General features: G+C 38.9%; 1 protein-coding gene across 1 annotated transcript in view; it reads right to left on the bottom strand.

Annotated features, from left to right (window-relative positions):
- The window catches only part of AFG1L (AFG1 like ATPase), a 249257-nt gene that overhangs the window by 191307 nt on the left and 40932 nt on the right, over window positions 1-17018 (bottom strand). The window contains exon 3 of the mRNA XM_049771195.1: window positions 15392-15443. Coding sequence (XP_049627152.1) covers window positions 15392-15443 — 52 coding nt within the window. The remainder of the gene's footprint in view (window positions 1-15391; window positions 15444-17018) is intronic.

Below are 17018 nucleotides of genomic sequence, written 5' to 3'. Positions count from 1 at the left end.
CAGTATTTTGTAGTTTTCTTTGTATAGGTCCTTCACCTCTTTAGTTAAGTTGACTCGAGTATTTGAGTTTGTAGCAATAACGTGAATGGGATTGTTTATAATGTCCATTTCTCTGTGTATTTCTCTGTTCATTATTTGTGTATAAGAAGGCCATTGATTTTTGCATGTTAATTTTGTAGCCTGCCACTTAGCTACATGAATCTATTGTTTCTAAAAGCTTTTTTGTAGTCTTTAGGGTTTTCTAACTATAGTAGCATATTATCTGCAAACAGTGAGAACTTATTTCTCCTTTCCTATTTGGATGCCCTTGATAACTTTTTCTTGCCTAATTACTATGGCAAGAACTTCCAGCATAGGAATTATGAAAGCGGGAAGCCTTGTTTTGTACCAGATTTTAGAGGAAATGTTTTCAGTTTATTCTATTGAGAAAAATATTTGACATTGTCTTACGGAAAATGGCCTTGACTATATAGAGAAAAGTTCCTTTCATTCCCATCTTTTGAGAGTTTTTATCAAGAAAGAGTGTTAGACCTTATCAAATGCGTTTTCTGCATCTATTAACATGATCATATGGTTTTGTTAATAGTTTTTATGTTAATAAGGTATATTATATTGATTGCTTTTCGTATGTTAAACCATCTTCCATTCCTGGAATGAGACTTACTTGGTCATGGTGTATGACCCTCTTGATAAGGCACTAGATCCTATTTTCAAAGGTTTTGTTGAGGATCTTTCATCTGTGTTCGTCAGGGATATTTCTTGGTCTGTATTCTTTCTTTTTGTCTTTTTTTTTTAATTTTTATTGTGACCAAAGTGCATTACAAATCTTTCACTGCATCATTTATGGTAAATAGTGACAATGAATGAGGGGCATTCCCACCACCAGTGCTGTCCTCCCTCCACCCCTGTTCCCAGCATGTATCCCATATCTCCCTCCATTACCCCCCAGAATGCTAGTGCAACTGGTCTCCACTTTACAGCTTGTTGTAGATTGAGCATCCATTCCACCATCATTGGAGATAAAAAGGATAAAAAAAAAGGAAGGAAAAAAATTGATAACAACTACCAAAAAAAGAGAGGGAAAAAATGGAAGAAAAAAGAAAAAATGCCCCTGGCAAATAAAAATAAAAATAAATCACCAAATGATAACCACAAGTGAAAAAGAAAGAGAAAAGTGGAAGAAAAAAGAGAAGGAAAATAAAGTCCAAAACAAATAAATCAAAACAAAACAAGAAAAAGTAGGGGTGCTGGAGTGGCAGGGTTTGGCTTTCCCCCCACTTTTTTTTTTTTTTTTTTTTTTGCATAGGCACAGTAAGCATTGGGGAAGAAAGGGAATTCCCATGGCCTAAGAGATTCAGGGTTTCTCCATCCTTGAAGCATACCATCATGGGATCAACCCCTGGCTCCATATATACTCATTACCCCATCCCAATGGCTATTTTTTGATGCCAGGAAAGTTTCCTCTCTGTTGTGTGTAAGAAAATCAAGCCACTGTAGCTAGTGATCTTGGTATTTGTGCAGATTATAGGTCAGGTTCTAGAATAGAGTCTTTACGGTTCTAGAGGTTTCTATCCATCATTGTTGTTATGTTCAGTCTTCTGTAACACTTGCTCCCTGTTTTCATTCAGTCCCTATGCCAAAGCCTAGGATATTATGGATCCAAAGGTTCTGCTCAGTCTCTGTTGTCCCAGTTGGGCCTCTGCAATAAGACGGGTTTTCCTAATTGGACCCAAGGTAGGTTCTGTTCAGTCACGGTTGTCAAAGTCAGTTTTCTTTTGTTGGTGCTCTTATTTTTCATAGTTCAAAGGATGATACCTCTTCTGATTTCCATTTAGTGTTAGGTGATGTGATAGGACAACCTGGTCTTAGGTCAAGTTGTCCTTTCCTCATTGTCATATCAAAACAGGCACAAGTTGGTGCCAGAGCAGTGTTATAAATCTTCCAATGGAGCTTAGTTCCTGGTGGTGTTGCCTGGAGCTGTATCAGTTCTACGTCTGGGATCTGGGGTTTGGGATTGGACTAACACTGTCCAGTCTCCTGGAGACTGCGTGCTTGGTCTGTATTCTTTCTGTCTTTTCGTCATTTTTTTTTTTTTGCAGCATCGTCTAGTTTTGGTATCAGGTTGATATTAGCTTAATAAAAACTATTTGGGAGTGTTTTTGTTTCTTAAATTTCCTGAAAGAGCCTGAAAGGATTGGTAGTAGTTCCTCTTGAAAGGTTTGAAAGAATTTGGTAAAGAATCCATCTGGGCCTGGGCTTTTGGTTTTGAGAAGGCTTTTAATTACCATTTTAATTTCGGGCCTGGGTTTTTGGTTTTTGGTTACCATTTTAATTTCCTCAGTAGTGATGGTCTGTTTAGATATATGCTAGATCATCCTGATTCAAACATGGAAGATTATGAGTTTAAGAATTTATTAATTTCTTCCAGTTCTCTTGTTTTGTGGCATAGATTTTCTCAAAGTGGTCTCTGATTACCCTCTGAATCTCTGTAGTATCTGTAGTGACCTTCCCCTTTTAATTTATAATCTGGTTTATTAAGTTTCTCTCTCTCCCTTTTGGGAGAGTTTTGCTAGTGGTTAATCAATCTTGTTTATTTTTTCAAAGAAGCAACTTTTGCTTTCATTGATCTTTTGGATTGTTTTTTGGATTTCCACTTCATCGGTTTCTGCTCTAAGCTTTATTATTTCCTTTAGCCTACCTATTTTTGGTTCATTTTGTTGACTGTTTTCTAACTTTATAAGCTTGTCAATAAACTATGTGGGCCGCTTCTTCCTTCCTGATTTCTGCTTGCAAAACTATAAATTTTCCACTTAGTAATACTTTTGCTATGCCCCACAAATTCTGGTAATTTTTGTCTTCATTTGCATTTCTTTCCAGGTATCTTTTGATTTCCTCTTTGTTTTCATCTCTAAGCCACTGGTTGTTCAATAGTGAGCTATTTGATTTCAGGTATTAAAGATTTTCTTCTGTGTCCCTTTGTAGTTCACTTCTAAATTTAGTGCATTGTGATCTGAGAAGGCAGTCTGTATCATTTCTGTTATCTTGATTTTATGGAGGTATGTTTTATGGGCCAGCATGTGGTCTATCCTGGAGAATGACCCAGGTGCACTGGAGAAGAATGTGTATCCAGTTTTTGGGGGATGGAGTGCCTCATGTATGTCTACTGGCCATTTTCTCCCATTTCTCCTTTCAGAGCTAGTATATTCCTGTTGGGTTTCAGCCTGGTTGACCTATCAAGGGGTGACAGGGTGGTGTTGAGGTCTCCCACTATTTTTGTGTTGCTATTGATATTTTCATTCAGATTTACTAATAATGTATTAAATATTTTGCTGGTCCCTTATTATATGTGTTTATGTTTAGGAGTATGATTTTTTTCCTATTGTACATTTCCAATGATTATTACAAAATATCCACCTTTGTCCCTTATAACTTTTCTAAGTCTAAAATTTGTGTCATCTTATATTAATATGTCCACTCCAGATTTTTGGTTTTTGGGTCACACCCAGTGATGCTCAGAGGTTACTCCTGGCTATGCACTCTGAAATCACTCCTGGCTTGGAGGACCATATGGGACACGGTGGGTTTGAACTGAAGTCCGTCCTAGGTTAGCGTATGCAAGGCAAATGCCCTACTGCTTCCGCCACTGCTCCAGCCCCACTCCAGCTTTTTTTAAGAAAGTTGTTTGCTTGGATGATTGTCCTCCAAGCATCGATTTAAATTAGTTTGTTCTGACTATTCAGATGTGTTTCTTGTAGACAGCAGACTGTTGGATTCAGCTTTTTAATCCATTTTGCCACTCTTTGTCTCTTAACTGGTGTATTTAGTCCATTGGTGTTGAGAAAGATAACTGTCATGGGATTTAGTGTCATCTTTATGTTGGACTTTGGTGTATCTCTTGGTCTGTCTTGTCTTAAAGTAGACCTTTCTGTTTTTCTTTTAAGGCTGGTGTGATGTCTGTAAAGCTTCTGAGCTGTTATTTATCCATAAAGCAATGTTACTACCTTCAAACCAGAATGAGCCTAGCTGGGTGCAGTATTCTAGGTGAAGCATTCATTTCATTGAGTTTTGTCACTATGTCCTACCACTGCCTTCCTTCCTTGAGGGTTTCTTGTGATAGGTATGTTAAGAATGTTCCTTTGTAGATAATTTCCCCTTTTTTGGTGGGAGGGGGTTTGGGTCACACCCGGCAGCACTCAGGGGTTACTCCTGGCTCTACATTCAAAAATCACTCCTGGCAGGCTCAAGGGACCATATGGGATGTCGGGATTCGAACCACTGTCCTTCTGCATGCAAGGCAAACACCTTACCTCCATGCTATCTCTCTGGGTCCCGATAATTTCTCTTTTTGATCTTGCTGCTTTCAGTGAGATTCAGTGAGATTATCTGTGAGATTCGTCATTGTAACTAGGACATGTCTTTGTGTGCTTTTTTTCAGGACTCTCTTATTTGGTACTCTTCAGGCATGCATATTTGGTTGCATGAAGTCTTTAGCTCTGCAAGTTTCTCTACAATGATGTCCTTGACTGTTGATTCTTCCTAGGATTTTTCTTCCTGGATCTCTGGGACTGCAATGATTCTTACGCTGTTTCTGTTGCATTTATTAAACACTTATATTTTTGTATGTTCCCATTCTTTGAGAATTTTTTCCATTGTCTAATCATTTGCTTTAAGGCTCTTTTCCAATCTATTCTGTTGTATGGAGTTGTTACGTCTCATCTTCCAAATAACTGATTTGAACTTCAGCTGCCATTACTCTGTTAGAGAGGCTTTCCTGTGAGGTTTTCACTTTGCCTACCAAGTTTTTTGGTCCCATTATTTCAATTTGAAGTTTTCTCTTTTTCTTTTTTTTTTGGTTTTTGGTTTTTGGGTCACACCTGGCAGTGCTTAGGGCTACTCCTGGCTCTACGCTGAGAAATCATTTTTATTTTCTTATCCTCATGGTTCTTATTTGTGGTTTGGTCCGCTCAATTAATTCTTTCTTTGAGTTCTATGAACATCCTCCATATTTCTTCTCTTAAACCACCTGAGAGGCTAAATAAGTGGTTGGCATTTTTTGGGACATCAGAGCTGCCATCTTGATTCTCTTTGTGATGTTGGCCTGTGTTGTTTCCCCATGGTCACACCTGTAGTGTGGTGTTTTTTAATGTTGTGGTTTTTGTTGTTGTTTTAGTTTTCTGGGTCACACTCAGCGATACTCAGGGGTTACTCCTGGCTCTGCACTCAGAAACCGCTTTTGGCAGGCTCAGGGGACCATATTAAATGCCAGGAATCAAACCACCATCAGTCCTGTGTCCGCTGCATGCAAGGCAAATGCCCTACCACTATGCTATCTCTCCGGACCTTAGTATGGTGTCTTCTACGTGTTCATTTGCCCAAGTTGTGCGTGGCTGTGAAGCCAAAGCACCTGGCAGAAAACATGCTCCACTTTCTCTGCCTATGTGCCCTTAGGAGATGTTTTCTGATGTCATGCCCTATGGAGTTGTTTTGGGTGGGGTGGTTCATAGCCACTTCACAGAGCAGAGGCAGAATTTCAAAATGTCTCCCATGTGCCAATACACATGGCAGGAATCCTGAGATGGTTTTTGGTTAGTTAAATTTCATGAGTTCTTTGTGTATCTGGAAAATTAGCCCATTTTCAGATATAAAGGGCACAAATATGTTCTTCTATTCTGTAAGATGTCTTTTTGTTCTAAGGATAGTTTCTTTCATTACATAAGAGCGAATTACTTTGATTTAATCCCAATTTAAAACACTTTAAAACTGAGAACATAGATTTTCAAAATTAGGCTAAGGATATGGCCCATTGAGTGCCTTATATGCATGAGACCTGAGTTTCATGTAACCCAGGCCTTCACACATCTGTACACATATATACACACAGACATATACACTCAAATTGCATTCACACATTAACTGGCATACATATATATTCTTCACACTCTCTGGCACAACAAAATAAGTAATAAAATAGAATCTAAAATTAAAGTGAGGACTACATAAAATAATTCTGATACACCTTATAAAATTTTATTTGCGAGACATATCATTTTTAATTTTAATTTACTTTAAAAAATTTTTGAGGCCCCACTAATCAAACCAGTTGCATCCTTAGGAGTTACTGAGTTACTTTGGCAGTGCTAGAGATCAAAGTCAGGGTTCTCATTCCCACACACAAAGCCAGCATATCAGAGGATGGAGCAATAGCACAGCAAGTAGGGCATGTGCCTTGCACGTGGTGGACCTGGGTTTGTTCCCCAACATCCCATATGGTACACAAGCCTGCTAGGAGTGATTTCTGAGCACAGAGCTAGTAGTAACCCCTGAGCACCACTGGGTGTGGTTCAAATACTTACAAAAAAAGTCAGCATATCAATCCCTTGAGCTATCTTCCCAGTCCACATTTTCTCCTTTCTTAAAGTTATCATTGATTTTAAAAACACAAAAGCAGAGAGATATAGCACAGTGGATAGGACAATTGATTTACATGTGGCCAACCTGATTTCAATCACCAGTATTCCATAAGGTCCCCCAAGCACCACAAGGAATGATTCCTCTGTGCAGAGCCAAAGTAGCCCTGAGCAGAACAGGTGTGCTCCACCCCCCAAAAAAAAAACTAAATAAATTTAAAAAAAAAACTAAAACACAAAAACTGGGGAAGAGTGTAGTGTTGAAATTATGTGCATGAGAAACTATAATTAATAGTACTATAAATCACAGAATCTCAATCAATAAAGCATCTTTAAAAATTATCACTGGTTTACAGTACTATAGATTTCAGTGATATATAAGCTTAATATCTCTATGTACAGGGCTCACCATAAAACCAAAGTTCCAATTTCATCCCACACCCAAAGAAAATCCCTTTCTCCACTCCTCCTATCCACCTTCTCTTCCTTTCCCATAAGTAACCACCATACTTGTCACCCAATCTAGAAGTTTGTATTGTTGGGTTTTGTCAGTTGACTTGTTTCAGTTATTTATATTCCACATAGAAGTAAAGTGATTCAGTAACTGTATTTCAATGGCTTCTTTCTCTTTCTCCTCATCTCATAGTCACAAGTTCTAATTACTTATCCCAAATAGTACACCTTAATCTTTTTAAGGGCAGAATAGTATTCCATTATATATATTTTTATGATGGATATTTATCATCCATGTGATGATGACTATTTATCTTCATTCCATGATAAAGCTATTGTGAATAATGCTCCATGAATACAGAAGTGTAACTGTATTGTCAAATTGGTGTTTTTAAACCCTGAAGACAAATAGGTAGAAGAGGTAGCACTAGATCATGTGGCAATGCCATTATTTTTTAAAAGAATTAATATTCCTACCAACAGACAATGAGGGTTCCTTTATTTCCACTTCCTCGCCAACATTTGTCCTCTCTAATCTTTTTGATATAGGCTATTCTCGCCAATGTGAGTTGATATCTCATTGTAGTTTTAATTCACATTTCCCTAATAATAAGTGATGCTGAGCCTTTTTTTCCTATGTCTGTGGGCCATCTGTTTGTCTTCTTTGGAGAAGAATGTATTCAGGCATTTTGCCCATTTTTAGATTGGGTTATTTTTATTGTTGAGTTGTGTGAGTTCTTTATATATTTTGAATATCAACCCTTTCTCAAATGTATGATATGCAAATCTTCTCCCAATTGCTAGGTTGCCTTTTTGTTTCTGCGATAGTTTATTTAGCTGTGTAAAAGCTATTTAATTTGATGTAATTCCATTTATTTTTACTTTTGTTTCCCTTGCCAATGAAGTTACATCTCTAAATGCATCTCTGATATTTAGGTTTTGCAGTATCACACTTAGATTTTCTTCTATATATCTTATGGTTTTGGGTATGATATCCAATTCTTTAATACATTCTGAGTTATTCTTGATGTATGGTGTTAGTGATCAAATTTCTTTTATTTTCCTTTCTTTTTTTTTGCATGTGGCTGTTCAATTTTCCCACACTATATGTTCAAGAAGCTTTTGTTTTTACATTGGATGGTCTTATTTCCCAGCTTTCTAGTTCATTGGTCTGGGTGCCTATTTTTGTTGCAATGCCATACTGTTTCATTACTGCTTTTTTGTAATATACTTTTAAGTTAGAAAGCTTTGGCTATTCAAGGTTTTGAGTTTTTACTTTTTGTCTTTTTGTATTGCTGGGGATCAAACAAGAAAATCACACATGCAACACAGTGGTCTATCCTGGGCCACACACCTCACCCTTATTAGGGATCATTTTTGGTGCCATTAACATTTTAAAACACAGATTTCCTTGAAAAATATTGTATTCTAAAGAAAAAGGAAAAATTCTGTATTCTGATAGGGATTAATCAAATCTATAAAATGCTTTAGGTAAATTGGCCATTTTAATAAAGTTTGTTCTTCAAATCTATGAACACAGGAGGTCTTTTCTGTCTACTTTGGTTTTTGTTTTGCTCTTAAAATAATCACTTATTGCTTTCAGTGTCTAGATATTTCATATCCTAGTTAAGCTTGCCCCCAGGTATTTCATCTCCTTTTTTATACACTTGTAAATGGAAATTTTTTCTTTGCAGTTGTTAATGTTATACAGTTATTAACAACAGTACTATAACTCTGGTCCCTATTGTGTTTTTTATTTCTCTTTGATTGATATGGTATATATCATTAATAGAGCTTTGTTTATTAAGCCACTCTTCCATTCCTGGAATGAATCACACTTGGTCATAAAGAACAATTCTTTTGATGTAACTGGTAGCATTTGAATTGTCAATATTTTGTTAAGGACTTTCACAACTAGGCCAGAGCATTAGTACAGCAGGTAGAGTATCTGCATTGTATATAGCAAATCTGGGTTAGATCCCCAGCATCCCATGTGGTGTCCTGAGCACTACTACGAGTGACTCATCAGGGCAGAGTCAAGAGTATCACTGCCAGGAGCTATTTCCGAGCAGACAGCCAGGAGTAACCCCTGAGCACTGCCTGGTGTGGCCCAAAAACAAACAAACAAAAAAAAGTATCCCTGAGCCACACTGTAGCCCAAAAAAAGCAAAAAAAATTTTCTTAAGAATTTTTACATTTATAAATTATGCAATATCCTGAAACTTGGATGGGCCAAAACTATAATGGTGGGTAAGCTGTTTGCCTTGCATGTGGCCAACCCATGTTCAATTCCTGGTATCCCAATGATCCTTCAAGTCTTCAAGGAGTGATCTCTGACTGCAGAGCCAGGAGTAAAACCTGAGCATTCTCAGGTATATCCCCGAAACCAAAAAAGTGGTGTCTCTGAGCTGTTTCCATGACCTGTTGAGCACTTTGAGATGTTTCTGTGACCCCGCTTTAATTTTTATTATTTTCTTCTTTCTGTGATGACATTGGTTTGTTCTTCCTCTTCTATTCCTTCAGAGGTAAGGTTAAATAATTTACTTGGAACTTTTCTTATTTATTGATATGCCTGTATTTCTATTAATGTCCTATTACTACTATGTTTGCTGCACCTCTTAGGGTCTGAAAGTGCTCTCTTTTCTTTTCTTTTTTTTCTTTTTTTTTTTTGGTTTTTGGGCCACACCTGGTGATGCTCAGAGATTATTCTTCACTATGTGCTCAGAAATCACTCCTGGCTCGGCCCCCCATATGGGATGCTGAGGATCAAACTTAGGTCCGTCCTGGGTCAGCTGCATACAAGGCAAATGCCCTACTGCTGTGCTATCACTTGGGCCCCACTCTCTTCATTTTCATTACTCTCCAGGTAATATTTTTATGTTTATTATCATAGAATCCACATCTGGAAAGATGCAGGGATTAGAGCCACCTAGAAGGGCAGCCACACCACACTTGGATAATCAAGGACCACCATAGTAATCCTGGTAGTGTCATGGACCGCCAAGGCACTTCCAGTAGTGTTATGGGAGGAAGAACATGTAGTATTTGGAGATCAAACCCAGGGCCTCACCACATTTAGCTACATTCTTAACCCTTGTGGGAATTTTTAATATCTCCTTCAATTTTTTCATTAACCCAAGAGTTGTTTAGAAGCGTGTTATTTAGTATCCAACCTTTTGGGTTTTCTAGTTTTCTTTTATTGATGGGATGGGGGAATCATACCAAGAACTACTCCTGGATCTGTGCTTAGTGATCACTCTTAGTGGTAATGGGGCCCATGTGGTGCCAGGAATCAAAACCAGGCCTCCCATATATAAAGCATGTACTCCAGTCCAGTCAGGAATTCTCAAACCCCTCTTTTTATTTACTGTTGTTAGTTTCTAATCTCAGGCCATTGATTGGAAAAGATACTTGATAATGATTTCTTTTTTTTATTTCTTTTAATTTTTCAGGTTTCTTTGGTCATATTGGGCAGTGCTCAGAGCTTATCCCTGGTTCTGTGCTCATGGATACTCTTAGAAGTGGTCAGGAAATCATATGCAGTGCTGAGGATCAAATCCAGGTCATTTATGTGCATGGCAAGTGCCTTAACCCCTGTACTATTTCTGTAGTCCCATTAAGATTTCTATCTTCACATATGCATTGAATCCATGTGCACATAAGAAGAATGTGTATTCAGTTTTTTTGAGAATAAAAATTTCTGTAGACATTAATTCTACCTCATCAATTACGTTATTTGATGCCATTGAAATTTCCATTTTTGGGCCCGGAGAGATAGCACAGCGGCGTTTGCCTTGCAAGCAGCCAATCCAGGACCAAAGATGGTTGGTTCGAATCCCGGTGTCCCATATGGTCCCCCGTGCCTGCCAGGAGCTATTTCTGAGCAGACAGCCAGGAGTAACCCCTGAGCACTGCCGGGTGTGGCTCAAAAAAACAAAAAAAAAAAAAACAAAAACAATTTCCATTTTTATTCTTTGGATGATTTATCTACTGCAGAAGGTGCTATGCTAAGATTACCCACAATTATGTTGCTGCCAATGTGTCTCTTGAAGTCTGTTACTAATAGTTTTATATATCTGTGTGGTCCTTTGTTGGGTGTATAAATACAAAAGACTGTAATATCTTCTTTATGTATTGACCCCTTGACATTATATAATATTTGTCTTTTTCTCTTAGTACCTTTATTAGTTAAAACGTCTATCTTATCAGATGTGAGAATACTAATTTCTGTCCTGTTTTCTGCTTATGTGAATTGGAACATCTTGTTCTGAGAACCTTTGTTTCTCTTTATATCTGATTATCTGATGGATAGATTAATGATGAATGGATCTTTCCTTTTTTTTTTTTTTTTGATTTTGGGCCACACCCGGTGACGCTCAAGGCTTACTCCTGGCTATGCACTCAGAAATCATCCCTGGGTTGGGGGACCATATGGGACACCAGGGGATCTAACCCAAGTCCATCCTAGGTTAGTGCGTGCAAGGCAAATGCCCTACCGCCTGTGCCACTGCTCTGGCCCCATGGAACTTTCCTTTTTATCAAGCCACTCACTCTTTGACTTTTGATTGGTGAGTTCATATCATTCACATTTAGGAAACTGCTTATGGAGGGGCTTATATACTTTCCCTTCACCTATTTGATCTGCAATCTCTGTTGCCAAGACTCAGAACTTCTTTTCTGTAGAGAGCAAAAGTAGTCTAACCTCTCTCTTGCTATTCTGTCAACACCAGACTATTAACCACCAACCTTTTAAAATGCAGGTGCTTAGATTAGTCCTAAATTCTCTGATGATTAACTACTGTGACTTGTATGAGAAGAATCAATGTATCCTAAAGATATTGGGTAAAATAAAGAAGAAAACAATACTAAATTTTACCTACTTCACAACTTTGTTTCATGCTCTACAGAATCATAAGTAAAACCTTATTCCATCTTTAAGATTCTTGGTGAGCTGGATAAATAGTACAGTGCAGTAGAATGCTTGCTTTGCCCAAGGCTGGCCCTGGTTCAATGCCTAACATCCCATTTGGTGCCCCAAGCTGTGCCAGGTGTATCCTGATCTATAGAGCCAGGGATAAATCCTGAGCACCACGGGGTTTAGCCTAACAACAGAAAAGAAATTCTTGGATCAGGGAAATAGCTTAAGTGGCTGCTACACAAGCAGGGGGTCAAGGTTCAATCCCTAATGTCACATAGTCCCCCAACATAGTCAGAAGCAACCCCTGAACAATGCATTAGAAATAGCCACTGAATATACAAGGCACTGACAGAACTTTACAAGAAAAAAACATCTAATTCCATCAAAAAATGGGGAGAAGAAATGAACAGACACTTTGACAAAGAAGAAATACAAATGGCCAAAAGACACATGAAAAAATGTTCCACATCACTAATCATCAGGAAGATGCAAATCAAAAACAACGATGAGATACCACCTCACACCACAGAGAATGGCACACATCACAAAGAATGAGAACGAACAGTGTTGGCAGGGATGTGGAGAGAAAGGAACTCTTATCCACTGCTGGTGGGAATGCCGTCTAGTTCAACCTTTTTTTTTTTTTTTTTTTTTTTTTTTTTGGTTTTTGGGCCACACCCGGTAACGCTCAGGGGTTACCCCTGGCTATGTGCTCAGAAGTTGCTCCTGGCTTGGGGGACCATACATGGATGTACACGGAATCTATTATGCTGAGTGAAATAAGTCAGAGAGAGAGAGAAAAACGCAGAATGGTCTCACTTATCTATGGGTTTTAAGAAAAATGAAAGACATTCTTGCAATAATAATTTTCAGACACAAAAGAGAAAAGAGCTGGAAGTTCCAGCTCACCTCAGGAAGCTCACCACAAAGAGTGATGAGTTTAGTTAGAGAAATAACTACATTTTGAACTGTCCTAATAATGAGAATGTATGAGGGAAATGGAGAGCCTGTTTAGAGTACAGGCGGGGGTCGGGTGGGGAGAAGGGAGACTTGGGACATTGGGTGATGGGAATGTTGCACTGGTGATGGGTGGTGTTCTTTACATGACTGAACCCCAAACACAATCATGTATGTAATCAAGGTGTTTAAATAAAAATAAAAAAAGAAAAAAGAAAAATAAGGCAGAAAAAAAAAAGAAATAGCCACTGAGTACTGTTGAAATATGTAACCCCCCAAAAATGAGAGAGGGAGAAAGAAAAGTGGTGTGTGAGACAGTGAAGTGTATTTGAGAAAGAGAGAATATTTGGAGAGTTAACCTTTACAACCTTAAACTCATCCAACCCTACACAGTTTGGCAACAGAAATGACTATTTAAGACCCTCCCTTCCAGTGGTTACCCTATACAAAATGGACTCTTCAAAAGAGTTAGAAGTAGGGTTTATATAACTGTCTATAACTGCCTCTCAAGGCCCTCCAGAATTATTCATCCCCTTCCTAATCTTTAACCCAGACTTTTCCACCAGTGAAATTATAACTCATATGGACACATTTGAGGCTATTTTCTCAGAGGCCCCTAAAATGATCATTTAACCTTTTTAGTATTTGTAGATATTCTATACTAAACTAATTACAGATGACAAAAGATGCACCCCTGGGGCTGGAGAGATAGCATGGAGGTAAGGCATTTGCCTTGCATGCAGAAGATCGGTGGTTCGAATCCCAGCATCCCATATGGTCCCCTGAGCCTGCCAGGAGCAATTTCTGAGCATAGAGCCAGGAGTAACCCCTGTGCATGGCCGGGTGTGACCCAAAAATAAAACAAACAAACAAACAAAAAGATGCACCCCATTTGTTTCAAAATTCTCTTCTCTTCCATACATTACAAATGTAAACATTCCTATCATCACATCTTTTTCATTTTTTTAAACTTGATATACTTATTATATCTTTCATTCAAACAGTAAAAATATGAATATATTTTCTGACAACTTTCATAGTAGCTATGTTTATGACTGTGGTTATGTCAAATCCTTCTGTAGAAGTGGAAACAGTTGTGTTTTTACAGTTATCTCCATTTATGGGAAAGTAGTTAACTTAAGAGAAGAAAAAAGATACTGATTTTAGCAATAACTAAATAGGAAAATGAAGGTATAGGAAGTATGTATTCTCCAAAGGAACAAAAAAATGAGCAACAACAAAAGGAAGCATTCTGCTAATGAGACCAAAACATGCGCGCGCGCACACACACACTCACACACACAATTATCAAATTGCTGGTATATCTTTTTTTGTTTGTTTGTTTTTTTGGGCCACACCCATTTAATGCTCAGGGGTTACTCCTGGCTATGGGCTCAGAAATCGCTCCTGGCTTGGGGGGACCATATGGGACGCCAGGGGATTGAACCGCGGTCCGTCCTACGCTAGCGCTTGCAAGGCAGACACCTTACCTCTAGCACCACCTTCCCGGCCCCACTGATATATCTTTCTAAAGAAGGCAGTATGCATAGGTCTCAAAGTTACCAATCAGCCATCAATTGAGAAAAAAAAAAAAACTACTTAAATTTTTTTCAAATTCTATAAGTTTAAATAATTGAAAGGAGAAAAGTTAAGGTCACACCCAGAAGTGCTCAGGAGCTGACTCCTGGCAAAGTTTAAGGAACTATATAGATGCCAGGACTGAGTCCTGGTTGGCCATGTGCAAGGCAAACACCTTACCCTCTCTGTCTCTCCAGTCCTATAGCTTATACTAAGAGAGGTATCAGAGAGACAGCACAATGAGGAGTAGGCATTGCCTTGTATGTGACCAATCTATGTTTGATTCCCAGCATCCGATATGGTTCCCTAAGCCTATCAGAAGTGATTCCTGAGCACAGAGCCAGAAGTAACCTCTAAGCACCACTGGATGTGGTAAACACACACACACACACACACAGTAATAAGCAGAGTTAAAAAGCACTGATAAGGGGCCGGAGAGATAGCATGGAGGTAAGGAGTTTGCCTTTCATGCAGGAGGTCATCGGTTCGAATCCCGGCGCCCCATATGGTCCCCTGTGCCTGCCAGGAGCAATTTCTGAGCCTGGAGCCAGGAATAACCCCTGAGCACTGCCAGGTGTGACCCAAAAACCAAAAAAAAAAAAAAAAAAGCACTGATAAATGAGATCCTGATTTAGTTAATAAATCTATAAATAATTTTAATACCTGAGACTAATTCACTTTATACACTAACTTATACCCTAATGTGCTAACTAATTCTGTCCTAAATTAAAAGTATATCCTATGAAAAGAAAAAATAAAAACCAAGGTAACTAGGTCAGAGAGGTGGCTCAAAGAGCTAGGGTACATGCTTTGCATATGGCATTCTTGAGTTTGATCTCCAGCACCAATGGTCCCTTAAGCACCATCAAAAGGAGTCGCCCCCACCATCATTTAGAAGTGATCAAAACAGAATCAAGCAAAACAAACAAAATATAGCTGCCTTCTTATCCACATCCTTTCCCCCTATTTTACTTTACTGTTCTTAGTGGGCTGCAGGATGGAAATAGAAATTATCCTGGAATAAAAACTGAGATATTCTCTTTTTAAAATCACCCCAAACTTATTTTAATACACTTACCAACATCTCCATAAACATATAGGCCCCTTGGAGGTTTGCTCCTTGAAAAAAGCTGCAAATAAAGAACAAATGTAAACCTGTTATAAATAAATAATTAAATACTATCATAGCACAGCATGCCTAACAATGCCATGTATAGGACTAAGAAAGGTTAATGTATATAATTAAGTATAAAAAAACTTGATGTAAAAAGATATGAAGCCAGGGGACAGAGCAATAGCACAAAAAGGAGGGTGTTTGCATTGCACATGGTCAACCGGAGTTCAATCCCCAGCATCCCATATGGTCCCTTGGCCATGCCAGGAGTAATTTCTGAGCACAGAGCCAGGAGTAACCCCTGAGAATTGACAAGTGTGCCCTCCCTACCCCCCCCCCCAAATATGAAGCCCAATTCAAGTTTTAAAGGAATAGGCAAGAATCATGGCAGCCCAGAGTAAGGCCTTTGAAGTCACGTAACATAAGCTTACCTCCTCACCACCATTCACTAATCCTGTCATCTTCCCATCATTTCCAAATGGAATCCCCAAACAATGGCAACTTACTCATTCAAAGTAAATGAGAAGCTAAAATTATGCTTCTTTCTGGATGGTAAAGTTGTACTTTTCTTACTATGCTTTCTTACTGAGCTGTGCTCAGGGATCACACCTAGCCATACTCATCTTTCAAACCTAGAATAAGTTTTTTAGAGAAAATTAATTTGTCTTCAGAAAAAAAAAAAGCCCCAAAGGTATTTCCATATGAATGTTTCCCAAAGAGTTTGTTCCCTACCAGATCTCCTGATAGTACAGCAGTTAACAACTATCTTAAGAAGGAATTTTCGGGGCCGGGCGGTGGCGCTAAAGGTAAGGTGCCTGCCTTACCTGCGCTACCCTAGGACGGACCATGGTTCGATCCCCCGGCGTCCCATATGGTCCCCCAAGCCAGGAGCGACTTCTGAGCGCATAGCCAGGAGTAACCCCTGAGCGTCACCGGGTGTGGCCCAAAAACCAAAAAAAAAAAAAAAAAAAAAAAAAAGAAGGAATTTTCAGGGTTAGAGTGATAGTAGCACAGAAGTAGGGCATTTGCCTTGCACACGGCCAACCTGGGATGGACCCGGGTTCAATCCCACATATCCCACATGATCCCCTAAGCCTACCAGGAGGGATTTCTGAGTGCAGAGACAAGAGTAATCCTGAGCACCACTGGGTGCAGCTCAAAAACCAAACAAAATAAAAAGGAGTTTTGAGGGGCCAGAAAGATGGTGTAATGGGAGTGCCAGATGAAGTGCATGCAAAAGACCAGTTTAATCTCTAGCACCTGTCTCCTTGGCCTCAGTAGGGCTAAATGAATCCTTAGTCCTACCATGTTGACCAAAAAGAACCCAACCTAAAACACAACAAAATGCTATTTTTTAAAAAGGCACAGTAAGGAGCCAGAGTGATAGCACAGTAGTAGGGCATATGCCTTGCACGTGGCTGACCCAGGATGGACCTTGGTTAGATCCCCCAGTGTCCCACATGGTCCCCCAAGCCAGGAGCAATTTCGAGTGCATAGCCAGACATAAACCCTGAGCATCACTGGTGTGCCTCCCCCCAAAAAATAGGCACAGTAAGAACAAGAAAGTAATCGAAAATTAAAAGCATAGTAA

The sequence above is a fragment of the Suncus etruscus genome, chromosome 4, assembly GCF_024139225.1.
Source record: "Suncus etruscus isolate mSunEtr1 chromosome 4, mSunEtr1.pri.cur, whole genome shotgun sequence".
NCBI lineage: Eukaryota > Metazoa > Chordata > Mammalia > Eulipotyphla > Soricidae > Suncus > Suncus etruscus.
The sequence above is the reverse complement of the archived record's forward strand: the minus strand, read 5'-3'. Positions and strand labels throughout refer to the sequence as shown.